Here is a 26,575-nt window from a genome sequence, read left to right on the forward strand (position 1 = left end):
TATGCTTGTTATATTACTTACTGGTGTTACTAACGATCAGGTCCTTGTGTGTAAATTTAATTGTCATTACATTTCTTATTAAGATTTGACATGCAATTTGTAGGTTATTTTTACGCTACCGTTCTGTTATGCTTGTTATATTACTTACTGGTGTTACTAACGGTCAGGTCCTTGTGTGTAAATTTAATTGTCATTAAATTTCTTATTAAGATTTTACATGAAATTTGTAGGTTATTTTTACGCTACCGTTCTGTTATGCTTGTTATATTACTTCCTGGTGTTACTAACGATCAGGTCCTTGTGTGTAAATTTAATTGTCATTAAATTTCTTATTAAGATTTGACATGCAATTTGTAGGTTATTTTTACGCTACCGTTCTGCTATGCTTGTTATATTACTTACTGGTGTTACTAACGCTCAGGTCCTTGTGTGTAAATTCAATTGTTATTAAATTTCTTATTAAGATTTGACATGCAATTTGTAGGTTATTTTTACGCTACCGTTCTGTTATGCTTGTTATATTACTTACTGGTGTTACTAACGATCAGGTCCTTTTGTGTAAATTTAATTGTCATTAAATTTCTTATTAAGATTTGACATGCAATTTGTAGATTATTTTTACGCTACCGTTCTGTTATGCTTGTTACATTACTTACTGGTGTTACTAACGATCAGGTCCTTGTGTGTAAATTTAATTGTCATTAAATTTCTTATTAAGATTTGACATGCAATTTCTAGGTTATTTTTACGCTACCGTTCTGTTATGCTTGTTATATTACTTACTGGTGTTACTAACGATCAGGTCCTTGTGTGTAAATTTAATTGTCATTAAATTTCTTATTAAAATTTGACATGCAATTTGTAGGTTATTTTTACGCTACCGTTCTGTTATGCTTGTTATATTACTTACTGGTGTTACTAACGACCAGGTCCTTGTGTGTAAATTTAATTGTCATTAGATTTCTTATTAAGATTTGACATGCAATTTGTAGGTTATTTTTACGCTACCGTTCTGTTATGCTTGTTATATTACTTACTGGTGTTACTAACGATCAGGTCCTTGTGTGTAAATTTAATTGTCATTAAATTTCTTATTAAGATTTGACATGCAATTTGTAGTTTATTTTTACGCTACCGTTCTGTTATGCTTGTTATATTACTTACTGGTGTTACTAACGATCAGGTACTTGTGTGTAAATTTAATTGTCATTAAATTTCTTATTAACATTTGACATGCAATTTGTAGGTTATTTTTACGCTACCGTTCTGTTATGCTTGTTATATTACTTACTGGTGTTACTAACGATCAGGCCCTTGTGTGTAAATTTAATTGTCATTAAATTTCTTATTAAGATTTGACATGCAATTTGTAGGTTATTTTTACGCTACCTTTCTGTTATGCTTGTTATATTACTTACTGGTGTTAATAACTATCAGGTCCTTTTGTGTAAATTTAATTGTCATTAAATTTCTTATTAAGATTTGACATGCAATTTTTAGGTTATTTTTACGCTACCGTTCTGTTATGCTTGTTATATTACTTACTGGTGTTACTAACGATCAGGTCCTTGTGTGTAAATTTAATTGTCATTAAATTTCTTATTAAGATTTGACATGCATTTTGTAGGGTATTTTTACGCTACCGTTCTGTTATGCTTGTTATATTACTTACTGGTGTTACTAACGATCAGGTCCTTGTGTGTAAATTTAATTTTCATTAAATTTCTTATTAAGATTTGACATGCAATTTGTAGGTTATTTTTACGCTACCGTTCTGTTATGCTTGTTATATTACTTACTGGTGTTACTAACGATCAGGTCCTTGAGTGTAAATTTAATTGTCATTAAATTTCTTATTAAGATTTGACATGCAATTTGTAGGTTATTTTTACGCTACCGTTCTGTCATGCTTGTTATATTACTTACTGGTGTTACTAACGATCAGGTCCTTGTGTGTAAATTTAATTGTCATTAAATTTCTTATTAAGATTTGACATGCAATTTGTAGGTTATTTTTACGCTACCGTTCTGTTATGCTTGTTATATTACTTACTGGTGTTACTAACGATCAGGCCCTTGTGTGTAAATTTAATTGTCATTAAATTTCTTATTATGATTTTACATGCAATTTGTAAGCTATTTTTACGCTACCGTTCTGTTATGCGTGTTATATTACTTACTGGTGTTACTAACGGTCAGGTCCTTGTGTGTAAATTTAATTGTCATTAAATTTCTTATTAAGATTTGACATGCAATTTGTAGGTTATTTTTACGCTACCGTTCTGTTATGGTTGTTATATTACTTACTGGTGTTACTAAAGATCAGGTCCTTGGGTGTAAATTTAATTGTCATTAAATTTCTTATTAAGATTTGACATGCAATTTGTAGGTTATTTTTACGCTACCGTTCTGTTATGCTTGTTATATTACTTACTGGTGTTACTAACGATCAGGTCCTTGTGTGTAAATTTAATTGTCATTAAATTTCTTATTAAGATTTGACATGCAATTTGTAGGTTATTTTTACGCTAGCGTTCTGTTATGCTTGTTATATTACTTACTGGTGTTACTAACGATCAGGACCTTGTGTGTAAATTTAATTGTCATTAAATTTCTTATTAAGATTTGACATGCAATTTGTAGGTTATTTTTACGCTACCGTTCTGTTATGCTTGTTATATTACTTACTGGTGTTACTAACGATCAGGTCCTTGTGTGTAAATTTAATTGTCATTACATTTCTTATTAAGATTTGACATGCAATTTGTAGGTTATTTTTACGCTACCGTTCTGTTATGCTTGTTATATTACTTACTGGTGTTACTAACGTTCAGGTCCTTGTGTGTAAATTTAATTGTAATTAAATTTCTTATTAAGATTTGACATGCAATTTGTAGGTTATTTTTACGCTACCGTTCTGTTATGCTTGTTATATTACTTACTGGTGTTACTAACGATCAGGCCCTTGTGTGTAAATTTAATTGTCATTAAATTTCTTATTAAGATTTGACATGCAATTTGTAGGTTATTTTTACGCTACCGTTCTGTTATGCTTGTTATATTTCTTACTGGTGTTACTAACGATCAGGTCCTTGTGTGTAAATTTAATTGTCATTAAATTTCTTATTAAGATTTGACATGCAATTTGTAAGTTTTTTTTACGCTACCGTTCTGTTATGCTTGTTATATTACTTACTGGTGTTACTAACGACCAGGTCCTTGTGTGTAAATTTAATTGTCATTAGATTTCTTATTAAGATTTGACATGCAATTTGTAGGTTATTTTTACGCTACCGTTCTGTTATGCTTGTTATATTACTTACTGGTGTTACTAACGATCAGGTCCTTGTGTGTAAATTTAATTGTCATTAAATTTCTTATTCAGATTTGACATGCAATTTGTAGGTTATTTTTACGCTACCGTTCTGTTATGCTTGTTATATTACTTACTGGTGTTACTAACGATCAGGTCCTTGTGTGTAAATTTAATTGTCATTAAATTTATTATTAAGATTTGACATGCAATTTGTAGGTTATTTTTACGCTACCGTTCTGTTATGCTTGTTATATTACTTACTGGTGTTACTAACGATCAGGTCCTTGTGTGTAAATTTAATTGTCATTAAATTTCTTATTAAGATTTGACATGCAATTTGTAGGTTATTTTTACTCTACCGTTCTGTTATGCTTGTTATATTACTTACTGGTGTTACTAACTATCAGGTCCGTGTGTTTAAATTTAATTGTCATTAAATTTCTTATTAAGATTTGACATGCAATTTGTAGGTTATTTTTACGCTACCGTTCTGTTATGCTTGTTATATTACTTACTGGTGTTGCTAACGATCAGGTCCTTGTGTGTAAATTTAATTGTCATTAAATTTCTTATTAAGATTTGACATGCATTTTGTAGGTTATTTTTACGCTACCGTTCTGTTATGCTTGTTATATTACTTACTGGTGTTACTAACGATCAGGTCCTTGTGTGTAAATTTAATTTTCATTAAATTTCTTATTAAGATTTGACATGCAATTTGTAGGTTATTTTTACGCTACCGTTCTGTGATGCTTGTTATATTACTTACTGGTGTTACTAACGATCAGGTCCTTGAGTGTAAATTTAATTGTCATTAAATTTCTTATTAAGATTTGACATGCAATTTGTAGGTTATTTTTACGCTACCGTTCTGTCATGCTTGTTATATTACTTACTGGTGTTACTAACGATCAGGTCCTTGTGTGTAAATTTAATTGTCATTAAATTTCTTATTAAGATTTGACATGCAATTTGTAGGTTATTTTTACGCTACCGTTCTGTTATGCTTGTTATATTACTTACTGGTGTTACTAACGATCAGGTCCTTGTGTGTAAATTTAATTGTCATTAAATTTCTTATTATGATTTTACATGCAATTTGTAAGCTATTTTTACGCTACCGTTCTGTTATGCGTGTTATATTACTTACTGGTGTTACTAACGGTCAGGTACTTGTGTGTAAATTTAATTGTCATTAAATTTCTTATTAAGATTTGACATGCAATTTGTAGGTTATTTTTACGCTACCGTTCTGTTATGGTTGTTATATTACTTACTGGTGTTACTAACGATCAGTTCCTTGGGTGTAAATTTAATTGTCATTAAAATTCTTATTAAGATTTGACATGCAATTTGTAGGTTATTTTTACGCTACCGTTCTGTTATGCTTGTTATATTACTTACTGGTGTTACTAACGATCAGGTCCTTGTGTGTAAATTTAATTGTCATTAAATTTCTTATTAAGATTTGACATGCAATTTGTAGGTTATTTTTACGCTACCGTTCTGTTATGCTTGTTATATTACTTACTGGTGTTACTAACGATCAGGCCCTTGTGTGTAAATTTAATTGTCATTAAATTTCTTATTAAGATTTGACATGCAATTTGTAGGTTATTTTTACGCTACCGTTCTGTTATGCTTGTTATATTACTTACTGGTGTTACTAACGATCAGGTCCTTGTGTGTAAATTTAATTGTCATTACATTTCTTATTAAGATTTGACATGCAATTTGTAGGTTATTTTTACGCTACCGTTCTGTTATGCTTGTTATATTACTTACTGGTGTTACTAACGGTCAGGTCCTTGTGTGTAAATTTAATTGTAATTAAATTTCTTATTAAGATTTGACATGCAATTTGTAGGTTATTTTTACGCTACCGTTCTGTTATGCTTGTTATATTACTTCCTGGTGTTACTAACGATCAGGTCCTTGTGTGTAAATTTAATTGTTATTAAATTTCTTATTAAGATTTGACATGCAATTTGTAGGTTATTTTTACGCTACCGTTCTGCTATGCTTGTTATATTACTTACTGGTGTTACTAACGATCAGGTCCTTGTGTGTAAATGTAATTGTCATTAAATTTCTTATTAAGATTTGACATGCAATTTGTAGGTTATTTTTACGCTACCGTTCTGTTATGCTTGTTATATTAATTACTGGTGTTACTAACGATCAGGTCCTTGTGTGTAAATTTAATTGTAATTAAATTTCTTATTAAGATTTGACATGCAATTTGTAGATTATTTTTACGCTACCGTTCTGTTATGCTTGTTACATTACTTACTGGTGTTACTAACGATCAGGTCCTTGTGTGTAAATTTAATTGTCATTAAATTTCTTATTAAGATTTGACATGCAATTTCTAGGTTATTTTTACGCTACCGTTCTGTTATGCTTGTTATATTACTTACTGGTGTTACTAACGATCAGGTCCTTGTGTGTAAATTTAATTGTCATTAAATTTCTTATTAAAATTTGACATGCAATTTGTAGGTTATTTTTACGCTAACGTTCTGTTATGCTTGTTATATTACTTACTGGTGTTACTAACGACCAGGTCCTTGTGTGTAAATTTAATTGTCATTAGATTTCTTATTAAGATTTGACATGCAATTTGTAGGTTATTTTTACGCTACCGTTCTGTTATGCTTGTTATATTACTTACTGGTGTTACTAACGATCAGGTCCTTGTGTGTAAATTTAATTGTCATTAAATTTCTTATTAAGATTTGACATGCAATTTGTAGGTTTTTTTTACGCTACCGTTCTGTTATGCTTGTTATATTACGTACTGGTGTTACTAACGATCAGGCCCTTGTGTGTAAATTTAATTGTCATTAAATTTCTTATTAAGATTTGACATGCAATTTGTAGGTTATTTTTACGCTACCGTTCTGTTATGCTTGTTATATTACGTACTGGTGTTACTAACGATCAGGTCCTTGTGTGTAAATTTAATTGTCATTAAATTTCTTATTAAGATTTGACATGCAATTTGTAGGTTATTTTTACGCTACCGTTCTGTTATGCTTGTTATATTACTTACTGGTTTTACTAACTATCAGGTCCTGGTGTTTAAATTTAATTGTCATTAAATTTCTTATTAAGATTTGACATGCAATTTGTAGGTTATTTTTACGCTACCGTTCTGTTATGCTTGTTATATTACTTACTGGTGTTACTAACGATCAGGTCCTTGTGTGTAAATTTAATTGTCATTAAATTTCTTATTAAGATTTGACATGCATTTTGTAGGTTCTTTTTACGCTACCGTTCTGTTATGCTTGTTATATTACTTACTGGTGTTACTAACGATCAGGTCCTTGTGTGTAAATTTAATTTTCATTAAATTTCTTATTAAGATTTGACATGCAATTTGTAGGTTATTTTTACGCTACCGTTCTGTTATGCTTGTTATATTACTTACTGGTGTTACTAACGATCAGGTCCTTGAGTGTAAATTTAATTGTCATTAAATTTCTTATTAAGATTTGACATGCAATTTGTAGGTTATTTTTACGCTACCGTTCTGTCATGCTTGTTATATTACTTACTGGTGTTACTAACGATCAGGTCCTTATGTGTAAATTTAATTGTCATTAAATTTCTTATTAAGATTTGACATGCAATTTGTAGGTTATTTTTACGCTACCGTTCTGTTATGCTTGTTATATTACTTACTGGTGTTACTAACGATCAGGTCCTTGTGTGTAAATTTAATTGTCATTAAATTTCTTATTATGATTTTACATGCAATTTGTAAGCTATTTTTACGCTACCGTTCTGTTATGCTTGTTATATTACTTACTGGTGTTACTAACGGTCAGGTCCTTGTGTGTAAATTTAATTGTCATTAAATTTCTTATTAAGATTTGACATGCAATTTGTAGGTTATTTTTACGCTACCGTTCTGTTATGGTTGTTATATTACTTACTGGTGTTACTAACGATCAGGTCCTTGGGTGTAAATTTAATTGTCATTAAATTTCTTATTAAGATTTGACATGCAATTTGTATGTTATTTTTACGCTACCGTTCTGTTATGCTTGTTATATTACTTACTGGTGTTACTAACGATCAGGTCCTTGTGTGTAAATTTAATTGTCATTAAATTTCTTATTAAGATTTGACATGCAATTTGTAGGTTATTTTTACGCTACCGTTCTGTTATGCTTGTTATATTACTTACTGGTGTTACTAACGATCAGGCCCTTGTGTGTAAATTTAATTGTCATTAAATTTCTTATTAAGATTTGACATGCAATTTGTAGGTTATTTTTACGCTACCGTTCTGTTATGCTTGTTATATTACTTACTGGTGTTACTAACGATCAGGTCCTTGTGTGTAAATTTAATTGTCATTACATTTCTTATTAAGATTTGACATGCAATTTGTAGGTTATTTTTACGCTACCGTTCTGTTATGCTTGTTATATTACTTACTGGTATTACTAACGGTCAGGTCCTTGTGTGTAAATTTAATTGTCATTAAATTTCTTATTAAGATTTGACATGCAATTTATAGGTTATTTTTACGCTACCGTTCTGTTATGCTTGTTATATTACTTCCTGGTGTTACTAACGATCAGGTCCTTGTGTGTAAATTCAATTGTTATTAAATTTCTTATTAAGATTTGACATGCAATTTGTAGGTTATTTTTACGCTACCGTTCTGCTATGCTTGTTATATTACTTACTGGTGTTACTAACGATCAGGTCCTTGTGTGTAAATGTAATTGTCATTAAATTTCTTATTAAGATTTGACATGCAATTTGTAGGTTATTTTTACGCTACCGTTCTGTTATGCTTGTTATATTACTTACTGGTGTTACTAACGATCAGGTCCTTTTGTGTAAATTTAATTGTCATTAAATTTCTTATTAAGATTTGACATGCAATTTGTAGATTATTTTTACGCTACAGTTCTGTTATGCTTGTTACATTACTTACTGGTGTTACTAACGATCAGGTCCTTGTGTGTAAATTTAATTGTCATTAAATTTCTTATTAAGATTTGACATGCAATTTCTAGGTTATTTTTACGCTACCGTTCTGTTATGCTTGTTATATTACTTACTGGTGTTAATAACGATCAGGTCCTTGTGTGTAAATTTAATTGTCATTAAATTTCTTATTAAATTTTGACATGCAATTTGTATGTTATTTTTACGCTACCGTTCTGTTATGCTTGTTATATTACTTACTGGTGTTACTAACGATCAGGTCCTTGTGTGTAAATTTAATTGTCATTAAATTTCTTATTAAGATTTGACATGCAATTTGTAGGGTTTTTTTTACGCTACCGTTCTGTTATGCTTGTTATATTACTTACTGGTGTTACTAACGATCAGGTCCTTGTGTGTAAATTTAATTGTCATTAAATTTCTTATTAACATTTGACATGCAATTTGTAGGTTATTTTTACGCTACCGTTCTGTTATGCTTGTTATATTACTTACTAGTGTTACTAACGATCAGGTCCTTGTGTGTAAATTTAATTGTCATTAAATTTCTTATTAAAATTTGACATGCAATTTGTAGGTTATTTTTACGCTACCGTTCTGTTATGCTTGTTATATTACGTACTGGTGTTACTAACGATCAGGTCATTGTGTGTAAATTTAATTGTCATTAAATTTCTTATTAAGATTTGACATGCAATTTGTAGGTTATTTTTACGCTACCGTTCTGTTATGCTTGTTATATTACTTACTGGTGTTACTAACGATCAGGTTCTTGTGTACTTGCTGAAACAATTTCTTTAGGGATCAAAGATTTTACAAGAACGTTTTAGTTATTAATAGCTCCCTTTTCTCACTATTTCAAGAGCAACAAAAGGACATAAAACGACATTTTGGAAACCAAAATCTTGAAAGAACAGCATCTTATATCTGATTTGACGTATCTTTTAACCGTATTTACCGTAAGATAGATTGCACCAACTGAATGCACCAAGGTAGGAAGTATCTCTATCAGTTTAGGTAGATAGATAAGACTTATTGCAAAAAGTCTGCGGGCCATAGCGACACAAAATACAGTCTACAAAAGAAGCTTGAGGAACAAAATACAACTTTAAATAGTAGAAACTAACAAGAAAACAAACAAGGTCAAACATTTTAAACAACAAACAACAACCATAATAGAATTCAATTCCTAAAAATCATAACAAGCTATCCCCTCAAACATGATTCCCAATGTTTAATCCCAGAACGAAGAAACTTAAACAACTGTTTAATAGCACCTGCGTTCCTCTCAGCCATCCGCTCAATTAACCAGCATTCACTCCCAAACACTTGTCCAAAACGTACATTCCGTAACTCAGACAGCTATTCACAATTGGATACAAAATGAAATAAATTCTCATTCACACATAGGGCAAAAGTAGGGGCCGGCCACCAATTTAAACTTTCCCAAAAATTTTCTTCTCTCACCAAAATCCAAACTACCCCCTCTTACCAAAAACAAATTCTTCAAATCCTCTTTATTCAACCCAAATTTAAAATACACCTCTTCCTCCCCAACAGTCTTTAGCTTGGGAGTAAAACCTCAAAGACATAGATTGGTCCTTGTGGGCTTGCCAAAAGGACCATTTGCTATAAGGTCTATTCATCAGTGGAAAAAAAAGTTTTGTTTTTCTTTAAGAAGAGCAAAGTTAAAACAAAAGCTTAAAATCCCTTAAAGCTAACCTCTATTAGATAATCTCTATCCATTAATCAGTTTTGCGTGTTTTTTCAATATGTAATTTTTTAATACGTAATATTACAAAAAAGTAAATAAAAACGCGTAAAAAACATGTTTATATTCCTTTTTAATACGTTTTTAAAAGTCGGACAAACATGTCGGGGGTAAAGGGGGGAAAAACCCCTAGCCCCAACCCCCTGGATACGGCCCTGTTACCTGTCCATGTAAAAAAAAAACACGACAACTGCACCGCTGACAGAACTGGAGGCCCTATGACCAATGGTTCTGCAGGATCTTCATCCTATCGTATCAGCAACTCAATAGATGTTTATAGATAGTCAAGTGAGTGGATGCGGGTCATTTTCCTTTACACTCAGGAATAAACTGAACTAGTTGAGCTAGAAATAAGAAAGCTTACCCAGAATATTTTAGAGCCCTGAAAATCAAAAAAGGCTATAAAAACTAGAAAAATACAAACTAAAGAAAAAAAAAATGTGATATCATTAGAATAGAGTGCGAGGGTCAAAGGCGAGAGCTCCTGATCGTAGTGAGCGAACGGAAACGACGTAAAAGTCGCATTTACGCCAGCGAAGATGGCGCTAGTTTATAGAAGATGACGAAGATTTTGCTAGTTGTTCATAAATTATTTGAAAGAAGAATATTTGGAAACTTCCGTAAGCTCTTCGCAATTAAACAGCAGAAATAAAATTAAGTCTTGTTTTGGCCAATATTTCAGCCACTCCAAGGTTAAGTATTGCCATGAGCTTTTTATTATTTCAAAACAATTCAGGGATATTAATAAATATATTAAAATGTAATAAAAATAAATATAAAAAATAGAAATACAGTTGATATATAAATAGAACTGTGTTTCAAATATGGAGTTATTTCATTAGCATAACTCTCATTATGAATACTTTTTGACAGCTGACAAAATCATTTTCCATATACAATATCTTTTTCCTCGATATAATTACTTTAAATAGGGATTTGGGGGAACACTCACTAAACGCTTTACACACAAATTTAATTAAAAATGATCTAACAAAATATATTACAAAACCAATAGACAATACTAGTGAACCTGCTACAAAAAAAAACCTTTGAGGTCAGCTACCACAAAGGCAAGATTAGCATTGAAAGCGTGTATTTAATTATTATTTCGTCTGAATGAACTGCATCGTCTCATTTCACTTTATCTATCAGTCCTGGTTGAACTTGCTTGAAGTTATGATGCTAGTGCTGTTTTTAAATATTCTTTAGTTTTAAAGACCGTATTTTAATGTAAGTTTCTCTTTTACAATTTAATATTTTCATTTGTGTTATGCTGATGACGGCCCTTGGACATAGGGTCGAAATATTCATCTTAAGTTTGGAATTCCACTGTTTTATAGAACAAAAATTTCTCTGTTATTCTACTTGTGAATTGTTTTTTGTAATATAATTACCATTATATATTTAATTACCATAATTAATTATATTAATTAATGTGTATGGTAATACTAGTTAATTACTAATTTTCTGGTAATTATGGTATTAAGTGGTAATAATTCATAATGGCAGCTGATTATGGTGGGATTAATTATTTATGGCAATATTGATTATGGTATGGTATAATTACCATGATTATTATAAAATTAACATTACCATATAATTACCATTGCTGCCATTCAATGTTCCTGATTGCAAGGAGAGGAATATTCCTTCCCCTCTTATTAGTCAAAAGCCTCTCAATATTGTTATATTCCTCTACCATTGAAGCAAATGGTGCAAATTAGTGTTAATGAACGCCTTAACAAGTATGACCACTCATTTCCTTCTGAAGATTTTTTTCTTCTTACGCCAAGAACGTATCCGGGATATTTTTAGGGGGGGGGGGGGCTACAAAAAAACTATAAAAACACATCAACATTTTTATTTTTTATTTGTATTATGTTTTTACGAATCGGACTAACATTTCGGGGGTAGCGGAAGGGTGAAATCCCATAGCCCCCCTGGATATGACCTTGTCTTACGCCGCCATAGTTTGAGGCGAAAGAACCAACACTGATTATCTGTAGACAGGGAACCCCTACTGACGTCTTAGCATGCTTGACATCTTAACACATATATTTTGAAACGCCTAACCAGTGGCGGATCCAGAGGGGGGTGAGTGGGGCACCCCCCCCCCTAACGTATTCTAAAGTAGTGTAATTTACTTAATTAAAGCAAGTTTGCGTTAATTAAACTTGCTCTTAACGCAAATTAATCGGATCAACCTATTTTGCCCCCCCCCTCCTAAAAAAAAAATCCTGGATCTGCCCCTCCGTCTAACTGAAGAAACCATTCCATCAAGACCATCAGTTTTACCTTTCAAGAAAATATTAAAAGATTTATTTAAAAGTTATGAAATGATGTACAACCCTAGGAGCATACTGAATCTTTTTTATTTACACAAACTACACTACAATAAGAAAAAAATTCCAATAAGTCCAGAAATGACTTTGTGTTTAGAACAATGTGTTTAAAAAATATGTTGAAAACACATTTCTTGTGTTCATATACATGATTTACTGATGCTTATCCACATTGATATGATGACGTCAACATTGACATGATGACGTCAATAAGAAAAAGAGCTTACCACGTAGTCTTCATTTAGTTCAAAAGGGATTTCACAGTCACAAGAAGCACCAGGGTTGTCTTTTGTCACATCCGCACAGGGTATAAAACTTCCATCAAATCCCCTCAAATTTGATCGACAATCAGTGTAATCATATACAAATTCCTTTACCTGTAAACAAGCGAAAAAGGAGTTAATAAAGGATAAAAACTAAACTAGATGTTAAAGTCCAATGTCCTGCAGAACTTACAATAAGTCAAAAATTTAATAAATCCATTTTATACCTTGCAAAAGAATACAACCCTAATGTACATACAAGGCCGTATCCAGGGGGGGGGGGTGTTAAGGGGTTAACCCCTCCCCCGAAATGTTTTTCTGACTCCTAAAAACGTAACAAAATGGATATAAACGAAATTTTTATGCGTTTTTGATTTTTTTTTGTGTACCCCCCTCCCTCGAAAAAAACATTCTTATGTAAAACGCCCCCCAAAAAAATCCTTGTGTAAAACACCCCCCGAAAAATATCCGGGATACGGCCCTGTGTACATACTTCACACTGGGGGGGGGGAGGAGGGGTAGTGATGAAACTATTTCTTTTCCAATTTCGACCATTGCCTCCCAGCAGACAACTTTGATGCCCCCTCCCCCCTAAGGATCAGATTTGTGTGCCATTGTTAATATATAATATCCGATAGTGTCTTTCTCATAAAAGCCTGCATAGAATGCACAGAGGAATGCACTGAAATACAAAGTGATGCTTAGGGTAAAAACAATTTTTGGTGTCTAGACAAATCACCGAGCCCTAAAAAAAGCGGTTTTTATTTCCTTTAAATCCTTTCTTATAGTCCCTTCCTACTCCATTTGGAGGCAACCCATTTTTGGTTTGATTCCTAGAGCATAAAAATTATGTAAGGTAGTCTTTAGGCTAGAGCTACTGAAACGCTTTGTATTCTATTCACGGCAGGTCATTTTGGTATACATTAATAACACATTAATGCAAGTGTCTATGTACAACTATTTGAACAAGACAACCATTCAAGATAAAGTTTTTATCTGCACTATCATTTACGCTGTTATTCTTCATCCAGCTAGTTTGTTCAAGAAAATAGGCTTACCGCAGGAAAGACTATCTCAATTGTCAGAACGATTTCTAAATATTAACAGGTCGTATCATGATTTTTTTTCCAGGGGTGGGGTACAAAAAAAAACTTCAAAAAACGCATCAAAAATGTGTTTATATTCTTTTTTGTTACATTTTTACGAGTCAAACAATTTTTTTTTTTTTGGGGGGGGGATCCAAACCCCCTAACCCTCCCCCTGGATATGGCCTTGAATATTCATACCAGTATATCAACCATCCAGTACTAAAAGGATACCATCAATAATGAACGGATTAAATAGTACTAAAAGGAATAAAAAATAATAATATTTATTTTTATTAAAAAATAATAACATTTATTTTATACTATTATCATTATTAAAAAATAATAATAATAATAGTAATAAAAGGAATAAAAAATAAAAAAGGCCCCAGGTGCTAATAGTGTGTTAAATGAGTTTCTGAAATATGGTGGCTCTGAGGTCAGAAACAAGTTACTGAGGTTATGAATATGATTCTGAAAAAGGGGAAGTACTTAGTGATTTTAGGAAAACCCTAATTAAACCCCTGTATACGAAAGGTGAGGAGAGTGAGCGTGGTAATTATAGAGGCATTAGCCTGGTTTCTGCAGGTAGCAAATTACTTAGTATTATGATATTTTTTAGACTTAGAGATCCTGTGGACAAAGTTTTGCGAGAAGACCAGTTCGGTTTTAGGAAGGGTATAGGACTATAACGAGAGAAAGGTTGAAATGGCTAGGGCACGTTCTGCAGATGAAGGATGACGAATTGCCAAAGATTGTCCTTTTCGGCCAACCGTCTAAGGCTAAACGGAAAGCAGGTCGTCGACGGTTGGGGTGGGAAGATGTCGTAAAGAAAGAATTAAGGGAAATGGGAACTTCCTGGGAGAGTGTAAAGAGGGGGGCTTTGAATAAATTGGGATGGAGGCGAAGCATGCGTAGTGCTTGGTGCTGCGGTGAGTTATTAGTAGTAGTAGTGCACCAACCATCAATAATGAAAAATATTTATATACCAAAAATCGAGACATCACACAATAGCATGCATTTCACGTTGAATTTTTTTATGCTGGAGTTCATCCCTCCCAGCTACAAAAAGCGTTTGGAGTGTCTCTGGCCTCTAATTCTTATTAAATAAGTACAAATATGCAATTCAAAATGTGGACAAAAAGGCCACAGATAGTAAGGTCTTCCTTACTTTGCAACTGATTTAAAAAATGAATTAGAGAAGCCCTTTCAGCCCCCTACCCCTCTTCCTGACTTTCCAATTTATATTTAAAACATGTGAGATACCTCTTTCATGTTAAGGGACGATGGTATTACAAGAATCTAGTATCGATTGCGGCAACTTCAAAGGCGTTATGTAATATGGCAAAACTGTACATGAAAGCCGAAAAACTAAGAAATGTGTTTCGGGTTTTAGTACTAAAGAACTTCCATTCCTTTAATACACACCTTTTTTCTACACGCATTTTAACTAATTTTCGGATCGTAGAAACATTTCATCAAGTGAGGGAGGGGCAAACAGGGCAGCCTCTATCGGATACGACTCTCCATACAATGCATAAGAATGGTTTCATAGCAAACTATAAAAAATGTTAACGCTGAACCCAAATACGAACAATTCATGCCCTTAAGAGTTAAAGTCATGCATCAAACGTTATCTGCACAGCACAAATATCGAAGACAATCCCCAGAAGGGAAGAATCCTGATAAAAACTGCAGCATCAAATTCAATATACCAGAGAACTTTTTACCAGAGATTTCAAGCCCATATATGCAAAATATATTTTGCGAGTTAGATGGTCATAAAGTGAGTTTATTTGTTTGTTTGTGTTTTCACCCCGACACCCCAGACCAGACAAGATCCTCTTTAAATAGTGGTTGTTAAATACTGAAAAAGAAATCATTAGCAAAATCATTATTTCTCCCGTTTTATGCCACACAACAACTTCGGCCCCATTAGGGTCAAAACACTATCAAATAAAAATTCAGAGATCACCAATTAGCTTTACAACTACAAAAAAGCTATTTATCACGCCTCTCAGTTTCAAAAGTAACTCTACCACGTGGTGGCGCATTTTTCCTCAAACAAATATAGTCCTTATATAGTTTTCTACACTATATAATATAATATATTATAATATATAATATATAATATAATACACTAAATAAACAAATATAGTTGTCATAGAATACATAAGCAGTAGCATTAACAGTTAAACAGCACTACTCAACTACACATCAACTATGTTGAGGTCACTAATCTTTTTGAGGGCGAGGCACGGATGAAGCCTCAAAAAGTCATTTTCGGGTCTCAGTTTTCCAAATCTTCGTGAGAAATCTTTCTAGTCAATAAGAAGGGGGGATACACCCTATCACCCCTTCATTCGAAATAATAAGTTTGGGATGATCATGCAATATAGATACAGAGAAGGTGACAATTCCTCTCTTGATCTGGAAAACTTTGTTATGTCCATCCTATTATGTACGATATTCAGAGTCTGAAACAAAGAATAAGTTTTTTTGGTAATCGACCTAAAGTTACAATTATTGATATCTTAGAGGAAACCGGCATCAAAAACCAAAAAAAAACAAGCTTTACAAGCCAAAAAACGGCTAAATATTCATTTTAAAGTAACAAGGGCCGTGAAAATGAAATCTGATTGTTGAGTTGATTAATTTGAAACTTACACAACCATTCAGATGTTAAAATATTAGAAAAACAAATCGGGAATTCAATCCTTAGCGAAAAAGACTCCATACGTAGTTTATGTAGTTCTTAGTGGTATTGGCCATCAAAAAAAAGAAGCTACGAACATATGGCAGCTTAAGAAGGATTGGCTTTCCTTTGAAGGTGCAGAAAAGGACACAAAAAGAACTAATACTTAAATTTTCAATAACAAAAAGCGTTGCCAAATTAGACAAATTATTTCTGCTTATTTATTTTCAAAGTTCAATGTGGAAACACTGATATAAACGTGATTTTGCCCTAAAAACTCCATAATTTTGAAACAACTAAAAGAAAATCTGAAAAATCATGGTTTTCAGGTATGAATAGACTTAAGATAGCTCCACGGGTAAAAATATTTCTATTTTGATATCCTTAGTACTTTAAGGAAATGTTCATAGCAAGGATCTTGAGGTTTGTGGGTGCTTTGATTGACAAGGTAGGGGTACACCCCCTGCATGGTCTAATTCTGGGGTAAAAATTTCAAATGACAACGATTTACAATATAAAGCCTATTTTTAATCTATAAGGAAAAATAGGTTTCATTAATATCCATTATTGATCAAAATGGTACAAAAATATATTTCAAGGGCATACTTGTGCAGTGAGATAGCCTCAATTGGACTTTCTTTTGCTCCTTGTTTTTCTTTTACATATTGTTTTTAATAATGATATTTATATTCTATATGATTACATATATTCTATTCTAAGTCTGACAAAACGATAACAATTTAATTAAAAAAAAGGGAGAAGGACTAAAATCCTCCAGTAACATTGCTGGCGCATAGGACGTCGAACCGACGCTTCAATTGCTGGGTCTATTTTACAGGACAAGTAGCAAGCCTGTCAACAACCCTTGTCGCAGCAGGGATCGACCCCTGGGCCCAGTATTGCCGAGCCGAGCATAAATCCACTGTGCTACCACAGCGCAACTTGTTCTAATATTTTTGGTTCCGTCAACTTTTTTTTCCTTTTTTCAATTATTTGAGAAATCATAAAAAGTTGACGGAACCAAAAATATTAGAAGAAGATGGGTCAAATCAAGAAACAAATTACATAACTTTGCCTTTTATCCCAATATTATCACAAAACTTAAGAAGATAATTTAAAAACCGTAATGTAAACGCAACACTTAAATCAGGGAAAAATATAGGCTTGTTGTTAAAAGAAGGGAAAGACTAGGTATCGAGAAATTTGCAAAAGGGAGTATACAAAATTCCATGCTCTTGTGGTAAATTTTATGTGGGAAGAACGCAACAGATTTTAGAAAATAGGCTACAGCAACACAAGAATGCAATAGATTGCGCTCTAAAACAAAACAAAACACCAGAAACGTTTGAGTCAGTTGTTGCAGGACATCTTTATAATTTTCCTCATCACAGTATTTTATTTGATCAAACAAAAATAGTAGATACGTCTGTAGGACTTTTACAAAGCTTCAGGGAAATTATAGAAGTAAAAAAGATAATATATGGTGGTATTAGTATCAATAGAGATGAAGGGGATTTTAGGATCAATTCGATTTATAATAGTTTAATTAAAAAGCAGGTAAAATTTTCAACCAGTACTATTTTTGATAATAGTTCGGATACGAATGATGACCGTGCGGACAATGGTCAGACTGGGTTAAATGCTGGGAAAGGTAAACGAGCGGCAACTAAGCTTGCAAGCAAACGAATCTGTTCAATTTATAATTCAAACATTGGGTGATGAACCTGTGAGATCTATTTAGGGGTTATGGGCCGGGGGTTAGCTGACCTTTTTTGTTTTTGTTTTAGTTTAAGTATAAATATATTCTCATTTTTTGATAGATGTCAATTTATATTCTGTGAGAAGGTGTGTCAATATCAGCATTCGATTTTATACGTCAGTGAATGGAGTTTGTTTATTTAATATTTGATTTTTCTTTTCGTATTTATTTATATTTTTTCTTTTGTTTGTTTTGTATGTTTTTTTATGTTTATGTAAGATTTTTTTTTCCGTTGAGAAAGGCTCCCGGATGTGGGGCCGAAATATTCGGAGTATTTGTGTTTAATTAAATGTGTTGTATTCACTGCTTTATAGAAATTAAAACCCGTTTTTCTTGTTTAATTTTTTGTAAAAAAATTAAGAGATGGAACAGGAAAGAGAGAGAGGAAGGGGGAAATATGGAGGGAGAAAGAGAAAGAGGGGGTAGCGGATAAGAAAGAAAAAAAGAGGGAGTGAGGTAGGAAGAGAGGGAGATCAGGGGGATGGAGAGAAACAGAAATTAGCTTGGATACGAGGGGTAAACCCCTTCCTCATATCCCGATCTTTAAGCTCAATTTCGATCTCTAGCACAAATAATTGTGCCAGACAAGGACACGAACAATATGCTAAGACAAGAACAATAGAACAAAAAGTGTTTCTTCTTTTTTTTTAGAAAACCTCACGAATGGAACGGATTAGTTATTCGCACTTGCATTAAATGATAAAATTAAATGCTTTCAAAGCCAATGCGTGAATAAAACACTTACAATCATAAATCATCTATACTTTTATATCTATACATCTTTTATTATATCTATACATCTATACTCTAACACTTGCAATCATAAATCCTCTGTACTTTTTGCAATCTAAAATACCTTCCGGAGAGAACAAGTCAAACTTTAGCTTGGAGAGTAATAGATTTGGCACTATATGGACTGTAGTAATTTCAAGAAAGAAGGGAAAAGAAAACGTAAAGCTAGAATAGCAAAGGCAGAATGAGAGGAGTAGGCCAACTGCAAGAGCAAAATAGACAAAAATCTGGTGAGTAAGGCAAGATAGAAACACAGGACAGTGTCTGGATACTGGCTGTCCAGGGCTATCAGGGGATTCAAAAGCACATAATTCAATGCAAGATAAACAAGAGACCACCATGAAAGTTCTTTCATCACTTAGGGGTGGTCTGCAGAATAGTTATTGCATAGGGGCAATACAAGGACTAATACATCATCTTCTTCTTTAAAACGTAGATAATATATTTAAAAATATCGGACCCTGTTTGATGGGAGAAATGATGGTTAATAACAGCTCAAAAAATTTCCTGTGTTTTGCACCCAGGCAATAGTGCTTTAAAATCCTGGAATCAGTGGTAGAAGATGGACACTCACACAAAACTACTACTACTACTACTACTCAAAATTCACCGCAGCACCAAGCAGCCTGAGGTCAACACAGCTGCGCACGCTCCTCCTCCATCCCAATCCATTTAAAGCCTCCCTTTTTACATCCGCCCACAAAGTTCCCATTTCCTTTAAATCTTTCTTTATGACGTGCTCCCACCCCAGACGAGGGCGACCTGCTTTCCGTTTAGCCCTAGACGGTTGGCCAAAAAGAACAATCTTCAATAATCTGTCATCCTTCATACGTACAACGTGCCCTAGCCACCTCAGCCTTTCTTCATTATAGCCCTAGAGAGCGGTATTGAACCACATTTTTCGTATAGCCTATTGTTTGAAATACGGTCAGTCGTCCGGGTATCCCGAACAATCCTTGAGCAATTTCTCTGGAAAACATCTAGCAAATCTTCATCCGCTTTTCTGAGCGCCCATACTTCAGAGCCATATTTGACACACACAAAATATGCTGAATATTTGAATTGCTCTTAGATCCAAATCAGGGGCAAAAAAATGGAGAGCCCAGCAGAGATATAGCCAACTGAGAAACAACCAAAACCAGCATATTCTTTCATTTCAGGTCAACATGTCTAAAGGAATCTCAATTCTTTGGAGCTCTGCTGTAAGTATGAAGTAAGATAAAAGTAGGAATCAGATATTATCAAGGTTTAAAGCTGGAATGAAAGAGGAAGCACCTGTGCCATATTCTTTACTAGAGCAAGAAGAATATAGGCTACTTCAGAAAATCCATAGAACCATCAAAACATATTTTCATATTACAGTTTCTGATATGATAGAAGCTAGAGATGCAGCGAAGTGGGCTCGTCTGCTAGAGATGCAGCGAAGATTGTGAACCTAAAAAAGGGTAGCTTTCGTAGGAGCTATCTTTCCGATTTTGAAATGCTGATTGGAAACTTGTCCAAACAGAAACAACATTAAAAGGTGTAAAATCATCTCCTAATAAATAGTTAAAATAATGCATTACCTGCCAAAGCCCATATCACACTGCATAAAGACTCTATCATTCATAGAACAAAGATGAGAGAGTTCTTTATCTTTGACACAAGGAGTATGTTTATGTTGACCAATATTAATTAAAATAGCAGAATTTTGCAATGTATCCAGGCTTTAAAAAGGATGAAGAAGAAATTACAAACAACATACGTCCAAACTCTCTTCTAGGCCTAATGCAAATTTTGTAGGAAGTACACAGAATTTTCAGAATGTAAGTAAATTAGGAAATAAGGAAAGTAGTAGTAATTTTTAGGAAGTAAGTAGAACTTTAGAAAATAAGAAGTAGGCTAGGTATAGTTTTTGAAATGGAATCCATTTGGATACCATCAGTCTTTTAAGGAATAATTCTTTAATGTGTACACATTTTCTAAGGTAGTAAATATGCCCATGCCATTCCTATTTTGAGCATCAAATAAGACTGAGAAATTTCGCTGACTTGCATTTGTTGTGAAATCAAATAATGCAGTAAAAAAAATGAACAAAAAACTCTAAACAGGCAATATGATGAATCTGAAAGCAACTGCTATTTGTTATCAAAGGTGAGTGCCCTGTAAAAAAAAATGAGAACATTCTAATTCAACTCAAGATAACTTAAAATGATAATCATTATTATTGTATACACTCTGACATGAAAATGACCTTCAAAATTCTTGGATACATCATCCCTCTTTTAAGGCTAAGGCCATTACTTTTTCTTTAGGAAGAACACTTATTTTAGGATTACGAACTAATGAGAAAGACACATACATCATTGGAACTTAGAAGCAGGAGAACACCAATTGGTAGCATTGCAATGCCAATTACAAAAAATGCTGGCAGAACTGTACCAGCAGTAGCTATGGGCTGCCATGCTGGAAGTGTTTGCTGTTTGAAATTGCTGTCTGAAAAATATATAAATGCAATTAAAAATAGCTATGAAAAAATAACAATCAACTTAAAATACTTGTAAAATATTCAGTCACAAAAACTAAAGAAAAATACAAGAAAGTACTGATACCACATTACTAACCAAATCAAATGCATGACTAATGGTGCCCATATGGAAATCTCTCCCCCTCCTCTCCCAATTCATAAGGAAGGGGAGTTGCAAAAACAAGAATGAGGAGGAAATATGAGCTTAAGAAACTTCCCCTAATCTTGGAATTTTCCAAACACTTTCTTTGAAATTTAAAGCCATGTGGAAGAAAAATTCAAGGACCTGCTCTGATGTCAATCTGAGAACAAAAAGCATTATGAGTTTGTATTCACCATACTTAACTATTTATCTTTCAAATATTAAATAGAGTTTATACAAAAAGCAACATTTTTACCTTATCTAAACACCTTTCTGAGCTATTAAAAATCTATTGATATAGAATTATCTTATAGAATACATAGAATGTTCAGCACTTGTTAATTAAACGAACACACCCAAGCAGTGAAGTTAGGTTAACCCCAATGATTTAAGCTATATATGCCCATCAGGAGGGGGGCTGATAAACTACTTGAACAGCACCCCTAACCCTATATAACCCCCACCCCCTAATGTGCAAATATACAGCCCAAATTATACAAGTCCAATGCATTCTATCACCTATCACTTGTCTTTGTGGCTATGAAACCAGTTTTCTGAGATCTAACCAAAGTGTAATTCTTGAGTGTATTTTGTTTAATCAACAAGTACATAAATCAAGACTGTTCTAAATTTGAAATTAAATTCGGGTTTGATTTAAAATCTGGCAAAATTTTAAGGAACCTCCTTGTTAATGCCTACATTCTAAGATAAAAGACTTTCGTCCAAACTAGACAACAATAATTCAAAGATGAGACACAGAATTTTTGAAGTTTTATATTTTATTGTCATGATATCTGGTGGAAATTTACAAACACATTTGCTTTGAATTTTTGGTTTAAGGTTGCCATAGTTTTCATATAAACAATAGTACTGCATTTTGCAGGCTGACTGTCAGGAAAGTTGAAAAAATCAGCTTGATTCTATGCAAAAATTTTCAGTAACCACAAAATAATTCAGAAAAAGCAGCACTTTTGCAGTTCAATTTGAAAATAGAATTACAATTCCAAATATTTCATCAGATGAGAACCAATACCCTTTTGCTCCCCATTCAGGCTCTAGATCCATTGATAAGCGTATGAACTTCCAGAGTTAAAAAAAAAGCTGCTATGGAAGTTATGTTTTTATCCCAAATATCAAAATGAATTAATATGCCTATAATCTTGTTTACAGCCGAGGCTATTTGACCCCAGGATTGCCAGTAACAATGATGTATTGTCAGATTATGTGATTGATCTTTCTTTGGGTAATTCTTCAAATGCAGCGATTTATTGCATATATCCTATTGAGTGACGTTTTTATGTTATTTTGAGAGTGGCCAATCGAACTTTGAATACCTCACAATTATTTAATTTTGGTTGTGACACTGCTTTGTAAACTGAAGCTACAAATTGTCAGTCATAGGCAGTGGCATAACTAGTATGGGCACCACCTGAGGCGTACTCTAAAAGTACTACCCTCTTTCTGAGTCCAATGAATAACCAACCCCTTGCCTTGAAACAGACTATAGTTACACAAATAATAAAACATGAAAAATGGTTGGATTATGTCCATTATGCTCTGGGATAAAAAATATATTACTATTGTCTGCAATTTTGGAGCTGTATTCCCCCTTGTCAACTTTGGCTGCTACTGGTGTCTTCTTCTATCATAACAGTAGGGATTTGGAGTAGGAGAAATTAATATTTGATTAGAGTGTGTGAAATGTGGGAGGGCATATATTTTTGGTTGGGTTGGATGTATATGAAATAGTGTGAGTTAGTGTGTTGAACAGAGTCTGGGATTTGAGGTATAGGTGGTTGTGAAGTATGTAGTTGGAATATGGGGTTAATATTTGTAAATTCCAAATTCTTCCTATTTATTTGGCATACTATCACAATAACCTTAAGCTGTTAGCAGTAGCCAGGGCTAACGATGGAGGAAACACCCTTGAAATCAATTTCACTGGTTATTTAGTCCTCTGCACACAGCAAAGCAAGGTTTGTCAATCTGAACTGGCTCAATCACTGCAGATTTTTATGGGCCATTGTCCAACATCCTTCAGGACCTCAAGATTTGATGGCACTTTGCTTCCTTCAACTTTGAATTCTGGAGTTGTTTTGGGATTAGCAGGTGGTTTTAATTTTTCAATGGAGATTTTTTGCAACACAGCTTAGTCAGGAGAGCTTGAGGAGTCCACAGTTGCATATTCAGCTTTGGTAGCAACAATTTCCACTTCTGAGTCCAGACCACACTCTACCACAACGTTTTTAATGGCTGTTTTGATGTCTTGATAAATTGAAGCTTGATTTTGTGTGGCCATAATATACTTTAGAAACAATCCTCTGTTCTTTTTGTTATCTTCTCTCTGAGCAGCCCCCTTGGAAAGTACCAGCTGGGGCAGTCTACAAACCTACACCCCCTTTAATAGAAAATTATTTTTAAAGCTAAAAATTAGAGCTCTTAATCAGATGAGCCCAATAACAGATGGTAACAAAAAATATAAAGCCAAAAAATAGGCAATTACTAATTTTTTCACCTTAATTCTTCAGACCTGAACACTAAAAATGTTATTTATTTCATGAGCATTATACCGTTTATTATATATCGAATATATTTTTTTATAGAACATAAAAAAATGATAGCAAATAAAAGTACCAAATATTTATTGTTGCATATCCAGCATATGCAATGTGACAAGAGTGGCAAACTAGTCAACATTGCTTCAAGATGAGATATTCATTGACTGCTATAATTTATATTTATTTGAGTGTCCTATTAGGCATGCCTTTGTAGCTGAAGGATTTTACCATTGTGACCTTGAAATCCTTTGTGTTTTCAAAATTAGACTTTATGACTGTATTATGTTTACCATTGATACTTCCAATGAAAAAAAAAATCCAGTTCTTTTTAAGTTTCGTGTAACCAATGGCTTTGGGAGAGCAGTGAAATTTTAGACAAATAATCTGCCACTCTTGTCACCTTTCAACACTCTTTCCAAATATGCTAATTGATGCTGGTGCAAATTATTTTATGAGTCACAAAAGGGACCTGTACAGTGACAACTTATTCTCTTTTTTTGTAGTGGAGTTGAGATAAAAGCACTGCTTTAATTAACTTAAATTATAACATCCAGCGATTTGAAAACAATAACATAAAACCAAAATATAATAACATTAAATAGCTTACTGTTTGATTCCAATTGTAATGCTCCTCAAAGAAAAGTTGGGGGCTATGGCAACAAAAAAAAATACTACACTTAACACAAAACGAACAATTCTGAAATGTCAAACAAAATTAAACAGAAATGAACTGAGACACAAAAAAAACAGTATTTTAAATCCTAGCCCTCCCCTCCTCTTGTACAAAAAGGTTTCTTTGTGTATTGCCCCCCAATTTAACATATTTTGCAATCTTTTTAATTGTCTCCAAAGCAACCTGAACCAACTACTTGTTCTGTGGTTTTCCAGTATATTGCTTGCGTCTATTTCCCCCAACAAGGCCACATAAGCCCAATTTAAAAAAAACATCCACCCACTACTTCATCTTTCAAGCAAAGACTTGACAAAGAGTACAACAATTAGCCATGGAAATTTAAGTGGCATACTCCGTCCACAGCACAAGTATATATACAAACAGTAGAAAAATCCTATACTCTCCATTTAAGATTTTTAAAACACATCAATTTAGACACCTCTTCATAACTCCACCTCTTTTTCCATGTGCAATGACAAATGTTTAGGGCTTTTATCCAATGGAAAACCAAGTAGCAACCAAAACTATTTCTCTGATGTACTGGGAACTTCCCAGTCAGTGCACTATGATGTGTGTCATTTTTTAGAAACTTTTCCCTACTGTTCATATATATACTTCTGCTGTGTACTCTACCCCTCTCAGCTACAAATTAATTCTGCATATACACAACAGTATACTATTTAGAGACAGATGCTGCTTGTCATGCCCAACCATCTTGCATATGCTATCCAAAATGCATATGCTATTGTGTGGTGGTGCCAAGCCACTAGAAAATGGTTTTTTGGGAACATATCTACCTTGTGGTCACTTTACTAAGCAGGCATAAATTGCAACTATCCTGCAAATACCTTGTGATCTTCAAAGACCTTGTGATCAGATTTTCAATGAGGTTAGTTTTTCTTCTTCAATTTTCAGTAAACTGTCAAATGCAGTAGAAAAAAGATGAAGACAGTGGATGTAATCAAATAAATATGGTACCATACATCTCTAGATTTATTATTAACCTTAATTTGTACTTTAAAGCAAATTAAGATCCATCTTGATCTGTTAATTGCTCCATACTTGATGATGTGAATGATTAATCATCAAATGCATCCCACTGGTACTTCCAGGGAACACCATTCCCTGTGTTCTATCCCTCTCGTAGATTCTCTTCGATGGCTCGGTATTTCTATTACTAATAGTCTTCCGAGCTTGCGCCAGCGCACAGTCTCACATATTAATATGAAAATTAAATTAGGATATGCTAAGATTGTTGCCAATAGAGGTAAATATAATAAACTCGCGTTAGCCAAGCTCTACTCAACTTTTTGTGACCATTCAATTCTTTTTGCTTCTGGAATTTTTCTTCTTCTGAAGAAAACTGAGTTAAAAAGAATCCGGATTAATTATTTTAAATTTTGTAAATTTTTGTTGTTTCTTCCACCTTGGACCAAAAACCGGGTAATTATTAATAAATTTCTTGTTCCTAATATTACTGAAAAACTGGAAGCACTACACAGAAAACTTTCAAATACTGCTTGTATCCGTTTTTCTCCGCACCATCACCTTATCAGGTTTTTTCAGTCATAAGTTATTTTTCTTTTATTTGTTTAGTTGTTTTTCTCTGTTTGGTCATTCTACAATTTAGATCTGTAAAGAGTGAGTAAAAATCCAATAATGATAATATTAATGCCTGCTTATTAGATTCTGCAAGTTG

General features: G+C 33.2%; 1 protein-coding gene across 2 annotated transcripts in view; it reads right to left on the minus strand.

Moving 5' to 3' along the window:
- Cdc50 (cell cycle control protein 50A) overlaps positions 1 to 26,575 on the minus strand; it is a 141,767-nt gene that overhangs the window by 52,672 nt on the left and 62,520 nt on the right. For both annotated transcript variants that reach the window (XM_089096983.1, XM_089096982.1), the window contains exons 2-3: positions 21,339 to 21,472; positions 12,631 to 12,780 (exon numbers count right to left, since the gene is read on the minus strand). In XM_089096983.1, the coding sequence (XP_088953109.1) occupies positions 12,631 to 12,780; positions 21,339 to 21,472 (284 nt within the window). The remainder of the gene's footprint in view (positions 1 to 12,630; positions 12,781 to 21,338; positions 21,473 to 26,575) is intronic.

Source organism: Artemia sp. Qi Xiang Cuo, chromosome 11 (assembly GCF_049724085.1).
Source record: "Artemia sp. Qi Xiang Cuo chromosome 11, ASM4972408v1, whole genome shotgun sequence".
Classification (NCBI taxonomy): domain Eukaryota; kingdom Metazoa; phylum Arthropoda; class Branchiopoda; order Anostraca; family Artemiidae; genus Artemia; species Artemia sp. Qi Xiang Cuo.